General features: G+C 29.5%; 1 protein-coding gene across 1 annotated transcript; it reads right to left on the bottom strand.

Moving 5' to 3' along the window:
* Positions 1-14,987: 14,987 nt before the first annotated feature.
* Positions 14,988-19,928, bottom strand: LOC111292025 (serine carboxypeptidase-like 25). Its single transcript, XM_022884206.2, has 8 exons — positions 19,553-19,928; positions 18,062-18,265; positions 17,331-17,506; positions 16,808-17,089; positions 16,522-16,652; positions 16,334-16,429; positions 16,106-16,211; positions 14,988-15,439 (listed from the first exon to the last, which is right to left on the bottom strand). The coding sequence occupies exons 1-8, from the start codon at positions 19,818-19,820 to the stop codon at positions 15,296-15,298; spliced, it is 1,407 nt and encodes a 468-aa protein (XP_022739941.2). The 5' UTR covers positions 19,821-19,928; the 3' UTR covers positions 14,988-15,295.
* Between the last annotated feature and the right edge of the window lie 799 nt (positions 19,929-20,727).

Here is a 20,727-nt window from a genome sequence, read left to right as displayed (position 1 = left end):
TGATATGCTTTTATTAAAATGTATGTATGGGATAAATGTAATGCAAATTGGAGTATTGCTTTGAATCACTTCAAATAAAAGGAACTTTCATTGACCATAGGAATCTTTGTATGTTATTTAATCATCCTTACATTAAAACCATAAAAAGATTTAAACTAAACATACTGCTCTATAGCCTCACAAAAAAAATCTAACAATCACTGGCTGTAACCTTAGGTTAGTATGATCTTTCGTTCAAGTACTTCCACTATCTGTACCATTTTGCCAGCCTTCTAAATAGCCTTGTAAATCTAAGAAGTCAATTACTCTATGTATTGCTACCTTTCTAAGCTTTCCGTTTTCCACATCTTTCAAGCCTTGAATGTTGCAAACATAGGCCCATTCATTCTCCCTTTCTTGCCATTTAGTCGTAATCTTGTCCATGTAATTTGATTCTTAACTAGTTGTGTTTCAAACTTATCAACTCTTGTTCCAATATCTTTTTCTCTTTCTACATAGCAAAATTCCTTCTTTTTTCTTCTTTTAATCTGACATTCAATTGCTAGTTTTCTTCAAAAACTCTAAAAAACTTGTCTATCTATATCTGCCACTCTTAAGTGAGTGCAACAATAGCTTTATTATTCTTTTAGGCTCTACCTTTCCAATACTCCATTTTTCTTAAATCTTCAGTCTCCCTCTTAGATCCTCTTAAAGGCATAACATCTATTCTTAACCTTTTATTTTCTTAGTGTAGTTCTTTCAATTCCCTTTCAACACTTTTCATTCTTTAGCCAACTTTTGTATTGAATTGTCTTTCATCTTTAGGTTGTACCATAACTGATTAACTTGATCCATTATTGCCATCTTCTCTTTCTCCATCCTCTTTTTCTCGATCTTAAATTCTTATTAGGTAATCTTAAAAGCTATCGGTACAAGCTTGAATGTGGGGATGGGTAGTTGATTTGAAACATTTGTTGGCAAAAGCCTTACTTTATTGACCCTTCATTCTCCATGCAAGGTACCTTTCTACAACATTGTTTGCAAACCTAGCCAGATTCATTCGGTTAATCTAATTTCATGCCTTAATGACCTTCCGGACCTCTTTCATGTAATTGGGCCTCCCATAATCAAACTTGAGCAAGTTGAGTCCATGAGTTATATGGATGAATTAACGAGAATCATTTTACTTCTATACCATAAGAGGCACATAGCTTATTGTACGTCATATCCCTTATAGTGGTACCCATGGCTTGTCTCCACAACTGTATAGTATTATTGTGGGAAGCATCCATGGTGCTCTCCATGTTACGACCTCACTAGTGAGTGTCATAACATTTAGATTCATGGTCCTATAGCTAGACATAACCTAAGGAGTCGCCATCAATCTTTTTTGTTAAGGTATGATTGGCCACGTAGGTGAATCTACCATCTTAAAAATGTCCTAAGCTTGACTAAGGACCCATAAAAGAATAAGTTCTAGTTTACTAATCAGAACACAGTTTGAAAGTTCGATTACTAGTTGAAAAGGTTATAGTACCCCTACAATGCCTATCCTAAGATGGTACCATTTAATTTTAAATTATCCTAGCAATCACCATAGTTTTAATGGTCTTTATTTTAATGTTTAAATACTAAAATTTCTTTATTAATCTAGTAGAATTCTTAAAAATAATTTTTCACCTCAAGAGTATTCAAGAATCTCATTTGTTTTCATGAAGAGGCTCCATCATCAGAAAGCTTAATCAATTTTATTTTTTATTAGAAATACATCTAATTCTTTCACCATTTAGGCTTAAATTAAAAATATTTTCTCATAAAAAAATCTCTTAAATAATCATCTATTTGTGATTACTAAGAATTTCATTCTCAAATTTTTTTATTTTACAAATTTTATTTCTAAATTTTTCACAATTTGGGCCTAATTTAGAAATACCTTACAAATTTCATTTCTAAAATTTTCACTATTTGGATTAAATTTAGAAATATCCTTTTATTATTTGTCATTTGTTTCTTAATCTAAAAATAATAAGGCAACTATTTTTAAATCTCCTCTACATTCTTTCACCATTTTTGTTAAATTTAGGAAAAAAAAAACTTTTCACCTAAAACTCTTACAAAAATTCAACCATTTATGATTTTTCTTAAGATTTCATCCTTGGATAATTGTTAAATATTTTCACCCAAAATTTAAATTTAAATTTTTAATTTATAATTTTTTTGTTTGAAAAAAAATTATTTTTATTGAAATTTAATATAAATTATTCCATCATTTGGGTTGAATTTCAAAAAATTTCTTACCTAGAGATTTATTAAAAAATTAACCATTTTGTAAATTTTAAAAAATCTCATCGTTGAATAATTATTATTTATTTTCAAAAAATTTATTAATGTTTTATTTTGTTTTTTTTTTAAATACTTTCTAATTTTTCCTAAAAATTATACATAAATACTTAAATAAATAAAATAAACAAACAAACAAAAAAATAAATAGACAATTATGATAAAATATAAAGATAACTAGAACTTAAAAAAAAGATAAGTAAAAAGTAAATACCAAAGATTGAGTCAAAATTGATTTCAAAGCATGTGGGTTTTTGTAATTATGTTTCTTCTCAACTTCTTTCCCCAACACAAAACTTCCAAAAGAAAATTCTAATTATCTAAACCAAAAACATTAGAAAAAACTATAAAAAACACTCAATTATTTTATTTTATTTTTATTCTTTCTCTTTTGAGTTTTCTGATTGATTCTTGATTGTATCTAATGGATCCTAATGGGGTCTTTCTATAGATCTCTAATCCAAATCACAATGGAAGAATGTTTTCTTGGTTTCAATCTCCTAATCAAAGTCAATTTTAGATTTTTAATCTAAGTCCACCTCTCAAATCAATACATTCCCTTTTTCAATTAGAACACTAGATTTCAAACTAAATCAAACTTTTTCCTTTTTCTTTTTTTTTTAAATACCATAAATCAATTAATTAACAAAATAAATAATTCTAAACTAAACAAAATACTAAAATCCTAAAATTCAATTGAAAAATACTCTTGACTAAATAGAGTGTCTACAACTGTCCCTCTTTACACATTTTCTGTGAAACATGAATTGTGCAAAGACGTAGACATCTATTACATTCGCATAACCGACTTGACATTTGTTTTTAAAACTTTTTTAAATAGAAACTCAGACTTTTTAAACAACATTAAAGGCTCCTCTAAATAGAAGCTAAATAACTTTTGAAAAATATAAAATATTCCTCTCAACAGAAGCTCAACAATTTTAAAAAAATATAAAATGCTCTTTTCAATAGAGGCTCAATAACTTTACAAAAATTTAAAAAAATATAAAAGCTCCTCGAAACAAAGGCTCAACAACTTTTGAAAAAAATATAAAAGGCTAATCTAAACAAATGCTCAACAACTTTTGAAAAAATATAAAAAGTTCCTCTAAACAGAGGTTCAACAACTTAAAAAATATAAAAAGCTCTTATAAACAGAGCCTCAACAACTTTAAAAAAATATATAAAATGCTCCTCTCAACAGAGAATAAACAACTTTAAATATATATATATATATATATATAAAAGGCTTATCTCAATAAAGGCTCAATAACTTTTGAAAATAAAATGCTCTTCTTATCAAAGGCTCAACAACTTTGAAAAATATAAAAATTTAAATATTTTACTTGCAGGACTTCGAATTACAGTCAGAGATTTTATAAATTTCAATACGAAAATAGATTTAGCTCAAAAGACTTACGAATTTGGTCGAAGGACTTAAAAACTATTCTCGAAGGTCTTACAAATCTCAACATTTAAATGCTCCTCTAATAGAGGTTTCATAACTTTGAAAATGTAAAAAAGATTCTTATATGAATGAGATCAGGGGTTCATTTAAATATTCAAATCGAATATTCGAGATTCCCACCAAAAGATTCTTGAGATTTGCATAAGTCTACAAGATTCTCATTTAAAAAGTTCAAATCTAAAATTCAATGTCTCAAGGATTTACATATGAGATTCTCATCTTGTTGTAGAGAAACTCCTCTAAACGGAGGCTATGAAACTTTAAAATTGGAAGAGTTTCTTAACTAAGATTTACCAACTCTTCTTGAAATCATTCTCTTCACCAAAGGTTTCAAACTTCATCTTCACAATTTTTCCTCATACTCGAAGGTCTTACAAATCATGCTTGGAGGTCTTGAGAATTATGTCCAAAGGTCTTACAAATTATACTTAGAAGTTTTGAAAATTATGCTTGGAGGCCTTACAAATTATGCCCGAAGGTCTCACAAATCATGCCCAGAGGTCTTACAAATTATTTTTTATCTTTGAAAAAGTTTCTCCTTAACAAAAGTTTTAAAACTTAAAAAAAAATCATTTCTTTTGAACTAGCTAACAAGCTAGTTTTCAACAATAATCCTCCATCCTTTTTTTTTTTTTACTCAAAGCATTCTATTTTGCAAACCATTTATCTTATCCATGGATCTTTTTTAAAAGTTTTACCTTGACCATTCTCATTGTTCCAAAAAGTCATTCTTACCATAATGATCTAAAATCACCTTTCTCTTATCCACACCAATTTATGCTAATTCAAATATAAATGTCTTCACAACAAATGTCCTAATGTTCATGACTACCAAAGAAATTGCCCATATAACTATTCTATGATCCAAAAAAAGCATATTTTTTTAAAAACATATGATTGAATCTCTTAGAAATTGGTGATTATTGCATAGAATGATGAAAGTGAATATTAACTTGGTCTATTTAAGGGAATGAAATGGTTCGACACACTGAGGTCTTAAAGGAAATTTTGCCACTGGACAAGAAAAAACAAATAAGTATGTCTTCATTTGGGCTCACTAATGAAAAATCATCTTTTAAAGCATAATCCACTTTTACATTCTCTTAATTTCTTAATATGGTAATTTAACAAATGTCAAGACTAACTGTGATAAGCTCAAATTTTTAGGAAAGAAAGGTTCAAATTTCAAAACAAATCTTCAAATTAGGGTTTATCTTTTTGGATTTCTCAAAGATTTTCATTTGGTTCTTTTTTTCTAATGACATTAATTGAGTTGCTTTCAATCCTACTCTAGACTACTTTTTCGAGTTTTCACCTTAGTGCTCTATTTAATCTTCTTTTCTTTTTTCTCTTTTTTTTTCTTTTTTGACTATACCATCATGCATTTGAAAACTTAAAATTTATCCAAAATCAAAAAGTAATAGTGATTTTCTAAAGAAAAACTTTTCAATTTAAATATCCACAGTTAATCAAAATAAGCTATTTCAAATGATGTAACATAGGCCAGGGTTTGGGGTTTTGAAAGAAATGATAAATAAGTCCAAAAATATGTTTAAGGGTAATCAAACCAAGGATTATTTTTTTTCTCAAAGAAATTTTCCTTTCCACTTCTCAAAACATGCATTTTTCATCTTTTTTTTTCTTATTTTTTCTTCATTTTTCCACATTCAAATAAATTGAGCCTAAAATTTTAAAAACTTGCCTTTTGACTATACGCATTCTTTCATTGCCTTTAACTTTATATCCGTTGCTTTCTCAAATAGATCCTCTTTCATACTTGCCCTCTAGTGTGAAAGGTGATATTTGGTCAGGGTTCTTCTAAAAAGAATTCAATAAATTCAAAGGAGGTAGCAAATGGATATTTTCTTTTCGTGAAAGAAATATGAAAGATGGCTATTTACAATATTAGATATGGATAACTTCATTGAAAAATAATTTTCAGGAAAATATTGTTCTTTAATTTTGGAATCATTTGAATATTTCATATGAATGATGTTACAATCAATTCTTTTTTTTAATCTTTTTTTATTTTTTATTTTTGCAACTCAAGCTAAACTTACTACATCAAATGAAGTCCCAATAAAACAATCTTGATTTTCACATCTCACATCAAAAGATAAAATCAATGCCATCCAAAGGAAATGGAAAAAATTGGATAATTTGACTTTTAGGTAAATTTGCCCCAAAATGTAGGCAAAACAAAATTTTAGGACAATGAAATAAAAGGGATATTACATATATCAAGATGTGGAACAAGGATATTAAAAGATATGGCATTTTTAGTGATTATATCTTAAAAAATAAATTAGAGAGGGTAGGTTACATTTAGGCTTACCTTGATGCTTATCAAATTACCCAAAATCCATAATCTTTAAGAGAGTACCTTATATATTAGCTTACAAAGATTTTCCAAATTTCATTGCTCATAGCTTTAATAAAGATTATCATAATTGAAATCCCTCTTGGTTAAGTGAAAATCAAGTTTGTGAGACTTGAAAAGTCAGGCTTTAGAATGGTGTAATTCTCAACTGAATTGGAGTATGAACTGGTTATAACTGGGTATGTTCATTATTAACAATAATTACCAATTCATTTAAGATTATTTTCACATGTAATGTAGGAATTCATATGCAGACAAAATTGGAAGGAAAACTTAGGCAAAAACTCATGCATATGTTAAAGCAAAACTTAGACAACAAACTCAAAATTTTAAAATCTTCCCACAAATTGTTTGATACTTCATATATACAAAAGAAAAACTATTGTAAAGCAAATTTCCATTGCTACATAAGCTCTAGAGTCAAAGTGCCACTATTGATGAGTTCTTTAATTTTTTTTTAATTACTTGTATTTTTCAATTAAATGTCCAATTACCTCCATGTGATAACCACATCTACCATTCAAACCATAATTTCTTGTTGATGGATTTGGGGTTGTTTTTAAAAACACATGGGTGAAGAATTGGTGCTTTATTAGTAAAGGCAAAAGGTCAAGAATTGGGATTGAAATTCTCTCTTGATTATTCCTTAACATTTTTAGCTTGCTCTCTGATTGGGTAGCAAATTAAGTGACTATTGTTTGAAGATAAAGATTTGCATGAAAGCTTAATTATTGTATAGGTTGACAAAGATAAGGATCTTAGGAGAGGTTATACATAAAAGGATAATAAAATAGGTACATCGAATAAAGTTAACATGGGATGAAACATTTAGCTTGTTGCCCTTTATAAATCATAACTTAAGCATCTTCTTTCTTCTTCTTCGGTGCATTATCTCTTTTTGCAACATTTGTATCACTTATCTTAAGTTTTCCATTCTTGATTGCATTTTCTATCATCTTTCCAGAAATTACCATATTAGCAAAATTTTTAATGGTATTTTAAATCATCCTTTCATAATATGGGGTTTTAAGAGTATTGACAAATATAACCATAGTCTATTTGTTAGTGAGTAGTGGTTAAACTTGGGTAGCAATGTCCTTCCACGTTTGAGCATATTCTTTTCTATGCTTTGTAAAGATAAATGGTCTAGAGCCAAATCTATGATATGCTTATATTGTATGATAAAGTTTATGGGCTAGCTCTTATGGATCTAGGATCAATCTAGTTGAATATACCATCTTGTCGCAGAACTAGTAAGGCTATCTTAAAAGATATGGATGAGTAACTTTTCATCACATGAGGCTATCTTAAAATATATGGATGAGTAATTTTTCATCACATGCATACGCAATTATCTTTTGGTAGTACATAGTGACATGCATTATAGGGCATTTGGTTCCATCATATTTTTCAAATTTAGGGACTTTAAACTTAGGTGGAATGACCATATCAAGAACCAAGCATAGTTCAATAGATCCAGTAAACCATAAAAATTTATCCTCTCAATAACTCAAAGCCTTTCTTTAATAAGATCCATTTTCTGTTGAGATTCAAAGCATTTCTTGGTTTTTACTATATTTGTCTTCAGGGTCTTTTGTTATTTTGGATCATTCAGATGATGAACTTGAGTTAGATCAAGAATAGGAGCTAAGTGAATAAGAGTAACAGTTACAAACATGTCAATAAGTATGTAGGGATAGCTTGTCATAAATGGCATTTGATATTGAGCCTCTTTAGATGTCTATTTGGAATATGTGCCAAAGCCATGTAAGTTTATTGGATCATCAATTTGTTTAGCCATTGTTTTTTCTTTGTTTAAATACTTCAGCAATTCAACCATATCTTCTAATTACCCCATCATCTCTTCTTATGACTTTTCCATTTTTTGAAAGTAAAAAGCTTGTTCTTCTGTCATAATTCTAGCTTGATATAGAGATTAAGCTATCCTTAAATCAATTTACCACAATTAGGATGATATGTTACTAAATGCCAAAAATCATCCTAACTTGTTAGAAACATTCTTCTATATGCATGAATGAATGAATGAATGCATATATTAAATGTAACACACAACAATTCAATGATGCATGAATAGATAAATAAATGCATTCACATAACAATTTAATGATGAATGGATTGACAAATGATTGCATGAATGGATGCATGAGTTAATGTTTACCTCATAATGATGCATGAATGATGAATGGATACATTATATGCTAGATACATAAAAATTGAATGATGCATGGATGAATAAAATGTATTAAATGTCGTATAACAACACATAAAAGAGTGAATAAAACTCAAACTATATCAATTTTATTACAAAAATTATACAAATGAAACTACCAAAGTTCCTTCATGTGTTCTAACTTGGGTTATATTCTAACAATTAGTAGACATGGCCCCAACATAGAATTGGCTTTTAGGGTTTAACTATATGTGGTTTAAGTTAAATCTAAAGGTTTCTAAATTGTTTCTTACATCGTTGTCCATCATAGACTAGTAAGGTACTCCAATCCTCGCCTATCATAGGCTACCAACAGTAAAGATTCAATTTAAGTGAGAGTATTTCACTAGCCATTGCAGATATTATCATCTCACAAAAGCACAGATACTTTACTCTTCCCTAAGAGGTACAGAACCCGGGTATAAAGCTCATGTAATGCATATATGCGATAGTATGTGTGAAGGAACATATAGGTTTCAAACACCCCCATAAATCAAATAAAAAACAAAAACGAAAAAATGTTAGTAAACAAATAATACAATCATTACAATTTAAAACCATTAGCTTAAACGATAGGATAACTTTAAAATGTTATGGCCTAACTCTTTATTGTCCCTAGTGGAGTCACCAAAGTGCCAGAACATATAGATCTGTGAACCTACAGTAGATATAACCTAAGGAGTTGCCACCAATATTTTTTGTTAAGGTGTGATCAACCACCTAGGTGAATCTATCCTCTTAAAATTGTCCTAAGCTTGAGTAAAGATCCCTAAAAGAATAGGTTATGGTCTATTAATCAAAATAAGGTTCAGAAGTTCAATTACATACATGAAAGGTTATAGCACCACTACAATGCCCATCCTAAGATGGTACAATTTAATTTTAAATTATCATAACAATCATATTGGTTCTAATGATCTTTATTTTAATGTTTAAATATTGGAAATAACTTCTAAGATTTTTCCATCAATTTGGTAGAATTCTTAAAAATACCCCATCACCTCAAAAGGATTCAAGAATCTCATTTGTTTTCTTGAAGAGGCTTTATTGTCAGAAAGCTTAATCAATTTTTTTTTTATTGGAAATACATCTAATTCTTTCATTATTTAGGCTTAAATTAGAAATATTTCCTCACCTAGAAATCTCTCAAATAATCATTCATTTGTGATTACTAAGAATTTCATTCTCAAATTCTTTTTTATTTTACAAATTTTATTTTTAAATTTTTTGGGTTAAATTTAGAAATAACCTCTTATTATTCATCATTTGTTTATTAATCCAAATATAACAAGACAATTATTTTGAAATCTTCTCTAAATTCTTCCACCATTTGGGTTAAATTTTAAAAAAAATAAAAAACTTTCACCTAGAAATCTTATGAAAATTCAACTATTGTGATTTTTTTTAAGATCTCATCCTTGGATAATTGTTAAATATTTTCACCCAAATTTTAAATTTTAAAAAAAAAAATTTTTTTTAAAAAAATACAATTACTTTTATTGAAGTTCATCTAAATTATTCTATCATTTGGGTTAAATTTAAAAAAATTCTTCCCCTAGAGATTTTATTAAAGAATTAACCATTTTGTAATTTTTAAAAAAATCTCATCATTGGATAATTATTATTTATTCTAAAAAAAATTATTAATGTTTTTTTTTTTGTAAATGCTTTCTAATTTTTCCTTAAAATTATACATAAATAGTCAAATAAATAAAATAAACAAATAAACAAATAAATAAATAAATAGACAATTATGATAAAATAAAAAGATAACTAGAACTTAAAAAAAAGATAAGTAAAAAGTAAGTACCAAAGATTGAGTCACAATTGATTTCAAAGCACGTGAGCCTTTATAATTGTGTTTCTTCTTAACTCCTTTCCCCAACACATAACTCCCAAAAGAAAATTCTAATTATCTAAACCAAAAACACTAGAAATGACTATAAAAAACTCTTAATTTTTTTGCTTTATTTTTACTCTTTCTCTTTTGATTTTTTTGATTGATTCTTGATTGTATCTAATTGATCCTAATGAGGTTTTTCTATAGGCCTCTAATCCAAATAGGAAAAGATTTTCTTGGTTTCAATCTCCTAATCAAAGTCAATTTTAGATTTTTAATCTAAGTCCACCTCTCAAATCAATATATTCTCTTTTTTAATTAGAACACTAGACTTCAAACCAAATCAAACTTTTCTCTTTAAAAAAAAAAAACCCATAAATCAATTAATTAACAAAATAAATAATCCTATACTAAACAAAATACTAAAATCCTAACATTAAATTAAAAAATACCTCAGACTAAATTAGGTATTTGCAGTGAGCTTTAAAAAAAATGCCACCCATTTAGCCTTTCGTCCAATCCCTTCATTATTCCTTGGTGATGACCTCCTTGATTGGAATGAAGTAAATGGAGAAAAGCCGAAATGATATCTTCTCTTTTATCTAAAAATGACTATGGATCTAAATAAAGAGTAACTGAGCATATCTTATGAATCATCCTTCACCCCTCTTTTGATAAAAATTTAATTATCTGATGGTCTTAGCTAAGACGATCGATGATGGATTTATGCCTTTGTCTAATTGCTCAAAGAAGTTAACCATCGCTGTTTCTATGTATCCTAATACCTTGGCAAATATCATCAGTCCATAAACAGCCAAAGTAAACAAATCCAATCTACAATCATCATTCAAATGTTTTTTTATATGTTCTAATAAAAATGCTAAGAGCATGATCTCTACCACATTCTTTTCCTTCTTGTGCTTATCTATTTTCTTAACCCCTACTTGCATAATATTTGCTAATTTCTTTCTATATTCGATGGTTTTTTACTTTTCTAGTATATTTTGTCTCGATTGATAGATTTTATCCAAAATAGAGATAAGTACTCTTCTATAAAGGTTAAGTCATCTTGGTTAAACATGAAGAACCAATACAATAGGTCTCAAAACTACACTACAACCTTGATTAGTGATTCATCAATCTTCACTAACATGAGTAACACCACATTTTCATACTTTTTTTTAGAAAAGACTATTTCTCTTTTATTCCCCATTATCTCCATATAGCTTTTAACTCAACTGCATAGCTCTAACTCAGATTCATATATACTGAGTGCTTTTTAACTGGTTTTTAACTTTAAAACAGTTCTTACAAAAGACTAATACCATTGGTGGCTTCATCATAACTTCTTTCATAGCTGATTGACCCAAAACAATGCCCTTTAAAAAATGTGATGCCTACGTGATGTATACGACAAAATTAAGGATAAAAAAATGAAATGAATCAGTAATCAAAACAAATAAATCATAGCTAATAAATAATACAACAAAATATCTACAGTGTCTTAATTTTTTATGGTTTTCTTTAAAAAAGACAACATGGCTCTATCCTAGGCTGGCTTTTTATAGCTCTCGGTATGTTAGGTTGGGATTTATTTGTCTAAAAGTTTTCATATTATTCCTTACATCATCATCCATTATGAACTAGTAAGGCACTGCGATCTTCATCCATTACAAGCTACAAATAGAAATGATTCAATCTAAGTGATAGTATTTTGCTCACAAATGCAAAGAATATCACCTCATGAGAGTGTAGCTACTTAACTTTCACCTAATAGGAATAAAGTTTGGGTCTAGAACTCATGCATGCAAATGATTATGCAAAATATGTGCGAAAAAATATATCAAGTAAAAGCAATACAAGGGGCAAACAAATAACAAAACATAGTGGAATGCTAACTACCATGCAATATTGAACAAAATAAAATGAAAGGAATTAAAATTAAAATATCAACTAAAACCATTAAATCCAAGCTTGAAATAACTCATGATTAATTTTTGGCTTCACTTTAAAAAAAAATTTCCAATGGATTTGCCAAGCTGTCACAACGGTATTGACAACATTAGACAAAAAATTTTAAAAATCGAAAAAAATGAGAAGAATTGCCACCGATCATTTTTGTTAAGTGTGATTGGTTACCTAAAAAGTTTATCTTTTTAATAAAACCCAAAAAAAAAAAAAGATTTGAGGTTTATCAAAAATATATTTTTAATTTTTGAAAATAGAGTTTAGTTCAGAAGTACGGTTATGTATGGAAAAATATTAACACCCCCATAGTACCCATTTAAAAAAACAGTACTAATTAGTCATGCATTGTCTTTGGTTTTGGATGAAAAGATTAACACCTCCATAGTACCCATTTAAAAAAACAGTACCAATTAATCATGCATTGTCTTTGGTTTTGGATGAAATGGTTTCCATTGAAAATTTAACAATAATTCCCTTCACTTGTAAAAAAAAAATCAATTTTATTAAAAGTCTTTGTTGAGAAATATTATGAAAATCTTTAGATTAAAAAATTATCTTAAAATTTTTTAACATATAGGTGAAATTTAAATATAACTTTTTTCACCTAAGATTTACTGTGATATTTCTTAAAAATGAAAATAACATTATTTGTAAATGATAATTATTAATGACTTTCCAAAATCTAGGCATAATACCAAGAATTATTTTTCTCGAAATGTTGCTTTTATTTTATTTTAAAATTCCATCTATATATATTTTTTAAAATAGCATTTTTCATAAAAAAAATTTTTATAAAAAAAAAAAAAGCCAATGATGCTACAATTAACAAACAAATAATAATAATTAAAAGACTTGAACGTGTGGAATGAATGCAAGAAACAATCTAAAAATGAAAAGATACGAAAGTGTGTTATGCATGATAATTATATGCAATTTTGAAATTAGGCTCTTATATTAAAAAAGCCACTGGGACTCTTCAACATTTAAATAAAGTTTAGGTGCAACTATATATATTTAAAATCTCATTTTTATTTCTCTTTTTCATATCTTATTATTGTTTATTTTATTAAGGAAACGTACAAAAAACTTAAAAAATAAAATTTTCTTAGTATCTCATTTTCTAAGCGGCATTCAAGAATAAATTATTTCATATGAAATTTTCATACGAATCCTTAAAATTTTGGGATGGCATTGGGTGTTGGCATGGATCAAGGTTTGTTGAAGTTTGAGTTGAATTTAGGATTTTGATGAGTTTTTAAGATTTAGGGTTTAGACTTTAAGATTTCAAAGTTTAGAATTTTATGGTTTTAGGATTAAATTTTTTTTAAAGTTTTAGAGTTTAGGGTTTTTTAAGGTTTCAAGGTTTTTTTTAACTAATTTACTTTGATAGCAGAGTCAAACCTTAAGGAGGCTTTGAAATAACTTGGGGAATGATTTGATTCTCGTTCAAAAAGATGAAAAAAATATTTTTTCTCATCATAAAAAAGTAATTTTTGATGTTATCTTTTAACTAATTTACCTTGATAATAGATGAAATAAACATATTATTCCATTCAGATTGTCCTTATAAATAAACCTTCACCGGGAAATCAATTACTTCTTCCAAACTATGCATAATATAATTTATATCTTCTGTAAAAATGATTAAAATTACCAAAATATTATAAGTTCTTTTATAATATTGAAATTATAACATAAAATCATCCTTTGATTATATACGATTAAAATTTTATTAATTTGTAAAAAAAAAAATACTTATTAAATTGTATTTATTCATAAAATTCAATTAGGATTTATTCGTAAAAATTCAAAAGAGAATTCTTTTCCCTGTATATCGAGGTCTAGATTGTCTCCGGGAACGTCCGGAATGATGTGGAAAGTCATTTTTCCATTGAAAATTTTAAGTAAACAAACACCTTGGTGTAGTCAAAATTTTGTCACAAAAACGTAATTTGTTTTGTTTAATTTGAACTCTCCCGAACAAGTCTTAGATCTAATTCATGAAGATGATTTTTTTTTTTTTTCATCATATAAAATTATAAAATTTCACCCAGCAATGCAAATCTCTTTTCTTTTTTGACTTCCTGCATTTCACCATTTAAAGAATCACTACCTTAACGCCCATTCGCTATAGTCAGCACCAACGTTTGAATCCAACATTTAATAAAATATACATGATAATATATATATATATGTATAAATCATAATCGATTGAAATGTGGTTTTGGAAAAATTTACTAACTTTGACAAAGAAGAATCTACTACCAATACCATGATAAAAGAGTTGATGGTTAATGGACATGATCACGAGACACAACAACAACAACAACCACAACCACAACCACAGCCACAAGCAACAGTGACCTTTTGCAATGAAGAATGGACCAAAGTTTCAAACCAGCTGGCTTTGTGGGGACTTTATGGCTCTGTCCATTGATGCAGACCAAGTGTTCATTGTACCCAATAACATTAATTAGTGAACTTTAGGATTTAAATTCCAATAGTAAGACCCCCAGCCTTCAATGGACCATCACCAGTAGCATTGGTGCGCCCCCCCCCCCCCCCCCCTTTTTTTTTAATGTTCTTTGCCTTGTTGTGATCAGCATTGCATTTGCAAGTCCACAATCCTTTTCAATATCCATGCATGGTCACTTGTTTGCTTTCTAATTAGCAGCAATGTTTGCTACATATTCCCACTTTGAATCAATGGAATGGATCCACTAAAACAATTTTGGCAAGTACAAGAACAAGAAACTATGTTCTTGATGGAAAAGGGATATCTATAGCTAAATATTATTTTATTCATATGAATCCCATAACAGGAATGGAAAAGGTGAATAGCATTTATAGGAATGGAAAAAAGCCAATCAGGATAAGGAAGTGCCAATAACCTATACTTTCCCTTCTCATTCAAACAAATGCATACTTACAACCAAAACCTTATTTCATTCCATTCACACCCTTTTCTTTTCCCCTTGTGTCAGACAGTCAAACCTTTTCTCTACTGATTTTTCAATTGTTAAAAATGACATAATTCTGTCTTAAACAACAATACAGAAGTGGATACTTGAGTTGGGGGAGACATTTTTTTCAAGATTTTGGAAGGGGTTCACCTCTCAAAAATGATTTGAATAGCTGAAGAGCTGCTCTTGGTTTGAATAGTGGTACTTCATGACCTGCCCCTCTCACTGTTGCAAATGTTAGCCCTTGGTAGACCTCAGTCCAGCCCCCCACCTTCAAAAATCACATCCCATTTGTATATATTTTAGAATCATTTCAAAGTATAGGAAAATGCAATCTCAAACAAATTTGCGATGAGCGTGTCTCTAGTCAATATCAGGCGAATATAGCTGTGCCTTCATGATCATTGCAATAATGTTCCATATCTCTTACTAGATTTATAGATTTTTTATAATAAAAAACAAAATGTCTCATCTTGATTGGATCATTTGGTTCTTTGAATTGTGATAAAACAAACACCAATAGTCAATAGTGGGACATATTATAGCTAAACAGATGCATAATTGCCCTTCTACAAGCATGGCTCACCCAATGCTACAGTGTAGGATCTGTGTTCAAAGTCCAAACTCTAGGTCTTATTCAAAACTTAAAGACAGATATAGGTCACTGCTGCTTATATCAATCACAATTATACAATATAATGCTGAAAAGTAAGCAAAAGTCCAAATAGATTGAAAAGAAAAATCTGGAAATCTTGTACCGCTCAGTCGACCAGGCTTGCTTTTACTGTCTAATCCAGACCTAGACGCAATTACAAATCTATGGTATATGACATAATTAAAGGCAAAAAATATTATAATATTTCCTGTTTTAATTATATTTGGCTATGGTTTCTTCCACAGTATAAAAAAGGATAAGATAAAGAAAGATGTTGTTTACCTGCTTCTTAACATACCAAGGATACCAGCGAATTTTGGTTGTTAATTTCAGTTGTGCAAGGGAATACCTTGTGGCTGTAACTGGAACCACTGAGTCTACATCACCACTATTATCATCCAAGATCAAAAAAAAAAAAAAAAAAAAAAAAAGTTCACTTTGAATGGAATTTCTCCAAGATATAGAAGGTAAATTCAAGCTTTATATCATGGTAAATACAATCTTGCCAACCTGAAAACCCAAACTCTCAGGCCACCAGCAATCATTCCCCTGTAAATTGGTAGAATGGATGCATCTGTATCGTTCCAATTGCGATTTAGAACTTCACTGTATCAAAGGAAAAGTAAAGGCATAAGTTAACACAAAGCCAATGTTGTTAATTAATCATGTAATGACGGACTAGCATGCAATTGAAGTACCTGCAAGCAGTCCATTTATAATGAATTCCGGTTGTGTTGGCATGGAGTGCTTTTTGCACATCTGGCCTGTTGTAGTAAATCTCAGCATACTTTTCTGTGCAAGGATCATAACCAGATATCTGCCTGAAAATCTGGTAATAGGCCATTAAGGATATGAACATGGTGATTAAGAAAATCAACTAGGACAAAGATTTTCATTCTGAAAACTATAATGCATCATAAGTATTGATTATAGTGTGAATATGTGATAATTGTTTTTTCTGATCTATAAACTAGAAATTAGTACCCTATGTGGTCGATGAGGCAATCGCATACTCTGCCTGGTAAAACGGCTACCATCTGAATTATTGCAAGGGGGTGCATATATGTTGTACTGATCAATGTTTCCAAACTCTTGATCCATGGCATAAGCATACAATGATTCACATTCGTTTGATTCTTTCTGCCTTCGAAAATCACAAGTGTTGATAAGTTGCTGATACGTTTTATCAGAGATCATGGCATGGCTCCACCAATATGTCACAGTCCCAAGGTTATCATAATAGTTATCTGTGACTGCATTTCCCACCTGCATTTCATTTTGATCTACTTTACACACATGAAGATTATTAAAAAAAATAAAGGAAAAAAATAAACTCTATTTATTTCAAAAGTAATTTAATGGAATTTGTTGGGGTAGGCTTTAATTAATTTACTTACCATATGTTGACACTGACAAACAAAAGCTTTTACATATATTCTTTCTAGCTCTCTTTTTTTTATGAATATTAAAAACAAATTGCATGAAATGTTACGAATGAAGGAGTTACCATTATTCCTTTGAGATTTATTGGGTGCTTGGATTTCTTGTTGTAAATCATGATCTGTCTAGCCAACTGAGGCACATAATGGCCTGCATAGCTCTCACCAGTGATATAAACTTCGTGGTTCTTATATCGTGGGAATCGATCAAGCCATCTAATCAAGAACTCCAACGAGTCCATAGCTGAATCACAATCACCAAAGAAAATCACAACAGTGAATAATTCATTTACAATTAACAATAACATTTTTAACCAAAACTGTTAAGTCTGTCAATCAGCTGAGCTGACTCTAGATGGCAATTCTAGTCTTTCATTAATTGATTATTTCTAGAGGAAACTATTTTTGGTTACTTTCCCAGCATCGATCACATTTAGCCTTTGACGTACTGAATGTGGACCGAAGAGCCATCAAATCTATCAACAAGCAATTATGCATGCTTTATATTTTGTTGTTGATCAATGAAGCAAGTTCAGTCTTAAACATACAATATATAATCTTGCTCAAGTGAAGTTGGTCAATGGATTAATTATGATAAAGAGTAGGACCATAGAATCATCATGGTCATAAGAATCGAATATTACTGGTCTTTCCCATGATGACCAACCAATAATAATCACAAGCAAATATTCTGCAATAACTTCTAAGTCCAAAAAACATTAAAAAAAAAAACCATGATACTTAATAATTAATTATGTACTAATGTTATGTTGCATAAAATGGGGTTTTGGGGTCCAACCAGTTCGATGATCGCCGGTATCGAACAAATCTGAGCTATGGTTGCTGTAAGAGAAGCCTACCCCAGCTGGAGTTTCCAAGAACAAGAGGTTAGCCACACTGTTCCATGAGAACTTGTTGAGGTATAACCCTGAGGCTGATTTGTTAATTCTGAACGGACCAATTTCTTCTGATGCACCATATGCCACAGAGGAGCAACCAGGACCTGATAATAGAATCACAAAACCAAAGGAAACAAATTAAAAAAATAAAATAAAATAAAACTTTAGAGGGGTCCCTTTAAGATTTTTTAACTACAAAAATGAAGAAAAGAAAAAAGAAAAAAAAAAACTCATATAATGAAATTTACTTAAAATGTGCATAACTTGCCTGGCCGTCCAAGATTCTCTATGCTGTTTTTTTTTTTTTTTTTCTAATATACAAAAAATGGTCACAAAGAAAAGAGATCATATTTGCTGATACATGAATTTCAAATATTTTAAATGCCTCCTTTTAAAAGATTGCATGAATAAACTGAACTAACATTCAAGTTCAATTCTATATGCTATTTAGACTTGGTGTAATTAAGCAACATAAAGACAAAGGATCCTCCTTAAGTTAGCCATTCAGCCGCTATAATGTAATTGATGGAAACAACTGAATAGGTGGCTATGACTTAACTATAATTGCTGCTGGTATTATCTTCTCCTCCATTCATTACATTTGCCGAGGCCTAATAAATGTAACCTGTTTTTCTGGTTGCTTTTCTTGCTATTACTTCAATGTCCAGAAAAAGAGAGAAAGAGAAGGAAATTTTCTATATATGGTTTTGTATTTTTATGTGATGAAGGGATTTTTTTTTACTATCTTGTGGTAGTTGAGTCGCTCATGAATTCTATTCTTTCATTGGTTGTTTGGTCATCATTCCTAGTTATTGGTAGGCCACTCAGTCAGTTACCAGTCATATTTTTTTCTCCGTTGTAAATTTTTTGGGTCATATTTGCACTTTCCTTTTTCAGTTCCTTTACAAATTATACAGCTCTAAGTAATTTGTAGATTGAAGATGGGAATTTACAGTACTAAAATTTTACAGTTTTATACAAAGAACAAAAAGCCTAGAAAAAGTCAAGTTTTTGATGAATAAAGAAAAAATGAAAAGAAAGAGAGCAGTAAAAACAAAGATTTTGAGTACATAACATCTCTTATGTAGGAAAAATCTTATTCATCAGTTATGATCATGTCGGCAGCAAAGAAGCTACTGAAATGTGTCCGTTTAAGGACAAAATATATTTCAAAAAAAAAAAAGGACAAAAAATAGTTGAGGAAAGTAGGAAACAAAGGCAAAAATAACGTTGCATTTATGAGCTTGACGGCTATAAACAATATAACAGTACTGAAAAGCAGAAGAAAAAGAAGAAATGAATGAACGAAAAATCTTGGGTTTTTGTTTTTTTCCAACAAAGTGTAGCACTGTTTTTGTGTTTGGCTAGGGAAGAAGTGAACAAAGACTAACCTCCATTGAGCCAGATGACCAGAGGCTTAGACAAAGGGTCATTGGCAGCCTCAGTAAGCCAGTAAAAGAGAGCTCGACCAGCAACTTTGTTGACAGTAACGTAACCAGAGAACTGTTGAAAAGAGACTTTGGGTTGTCCTGGAAGTGCTGATATTCTGTCAGCTTCTTCTTCTTCTTCTGCTTCTCTCACTGAGTACCCTTCACTTTTACTAAAACTTACTGCAAGAAAAACCAACACCAAGGAAACCAGGATCTGTGTTTTGGCCATCTTCGTGGCCTCAAATGAAGAAGAAAGAAGCAGAGACAGGAGACGTGATTTTTCTGTTCACTCCTAGTTGGTTGTGTGTGTGTGTGTGTGATGGGAAGTATGGACTGTGGTACTTCATACTGGGATTAAATAAATTACTATATGGATATGTCATCAGTCACCAGCAAAATTATTGTACTATTTGGGGCACCCAGCTCCCCTATTGCTATTCCTATACTATAAAAGGACATCATTCGCCTTATATATAACGAGGACAAAAAGTAGATCAAATTTTTTGCATAAAATTTATTAAAGTTTTTTTAATTAATTTAATAAAAATTTTAAGAAAAAAATTAAAATCAATAAATTAATAAAATTTTATATAAAAATTAATAATATGTAAAAAATTATTAAAAATATTTTTCATAATTTAAAATTGGAACTTTATTATAAGAGGGGTGTCCAAATCAATAATAAAAAAATATATAGCATATAATTTATTTTTTTTTGAAATTTTGTGTTAATAAATGGGCAATGAAGTCACATGGTTTTCACACATCCATCAAACAGTCCTTTCAATCCTCCATTAATTCCTCGTGTTTTCATATACCACAAACTTTGACCGCCTTTTCTTTTCCTTCATTGGCCTTATCCAACTCTTTCCTTTTAATTAATGTCTCATCCTTTTCTTTCTCTTTCTGTGTTTTTTCCTCTGTTTTATTAGGGTATGAGTAGTAAACATGGATTGTCTTCATTTCCATTAGTACTTCTTTTTTTTTTCTTTTACAAAGTCTTTCAGTTATCACTTTATTGTAGATATTTTATTATGATATTATATTTTTTTGGCTACAATTTTATATTTATATATATATATATATTTTTTGAGTTTGTAGAGAAACAGCTGAAAAACTAACCTAATAGAAAGGAG

The sequence above is a fragment of the Durio zibethinus genome, chromosome 10 (assembly GCF_047325235.1).
Source record: "Durio zibethinus cultivar Kanyao isolate XHJ-2024 chromosome 10, ASM4732523v1, whole genome shotgun sequence".
Lineage (NCBI taxonomy): Eukaryota > Viridiplantae > Streptophyta > Magnoliopsida > Malvales > Malvaceae > Durio > Durio zibethinus.
This window is presented reverse-complemented; position numbering and strand designations above follow the sequence as displayed.

What these genes read in the sequence shown, in the direction of transcription:
- LOC111292025 (XM_022884206.2), bottom strand. Translation starts at nt 19,820, where the DNA reads ATGGCCAAAACACAGATCCTGGTTTCCTTGGTGTTGGTTTTTCTTGCA. An exon ending in GGTCATCTGGCTCAATGGAG is followed by an intron (nt 18,266 to 19,552) that starts GTTAGTCTTTGT and finishes TTCTATTATCAG; the next exon opens with GTCCTGGTTGCTCCTCTGTG. An exon ending in TGCCTCATCGACCACATAGG is followed by an intron (nt 16,653 to 16,807) that starts GTACTAATTTCT and finishes GCCTATTACCAG; the next exon opens with ATTTTCAGGCAGATATCTGG.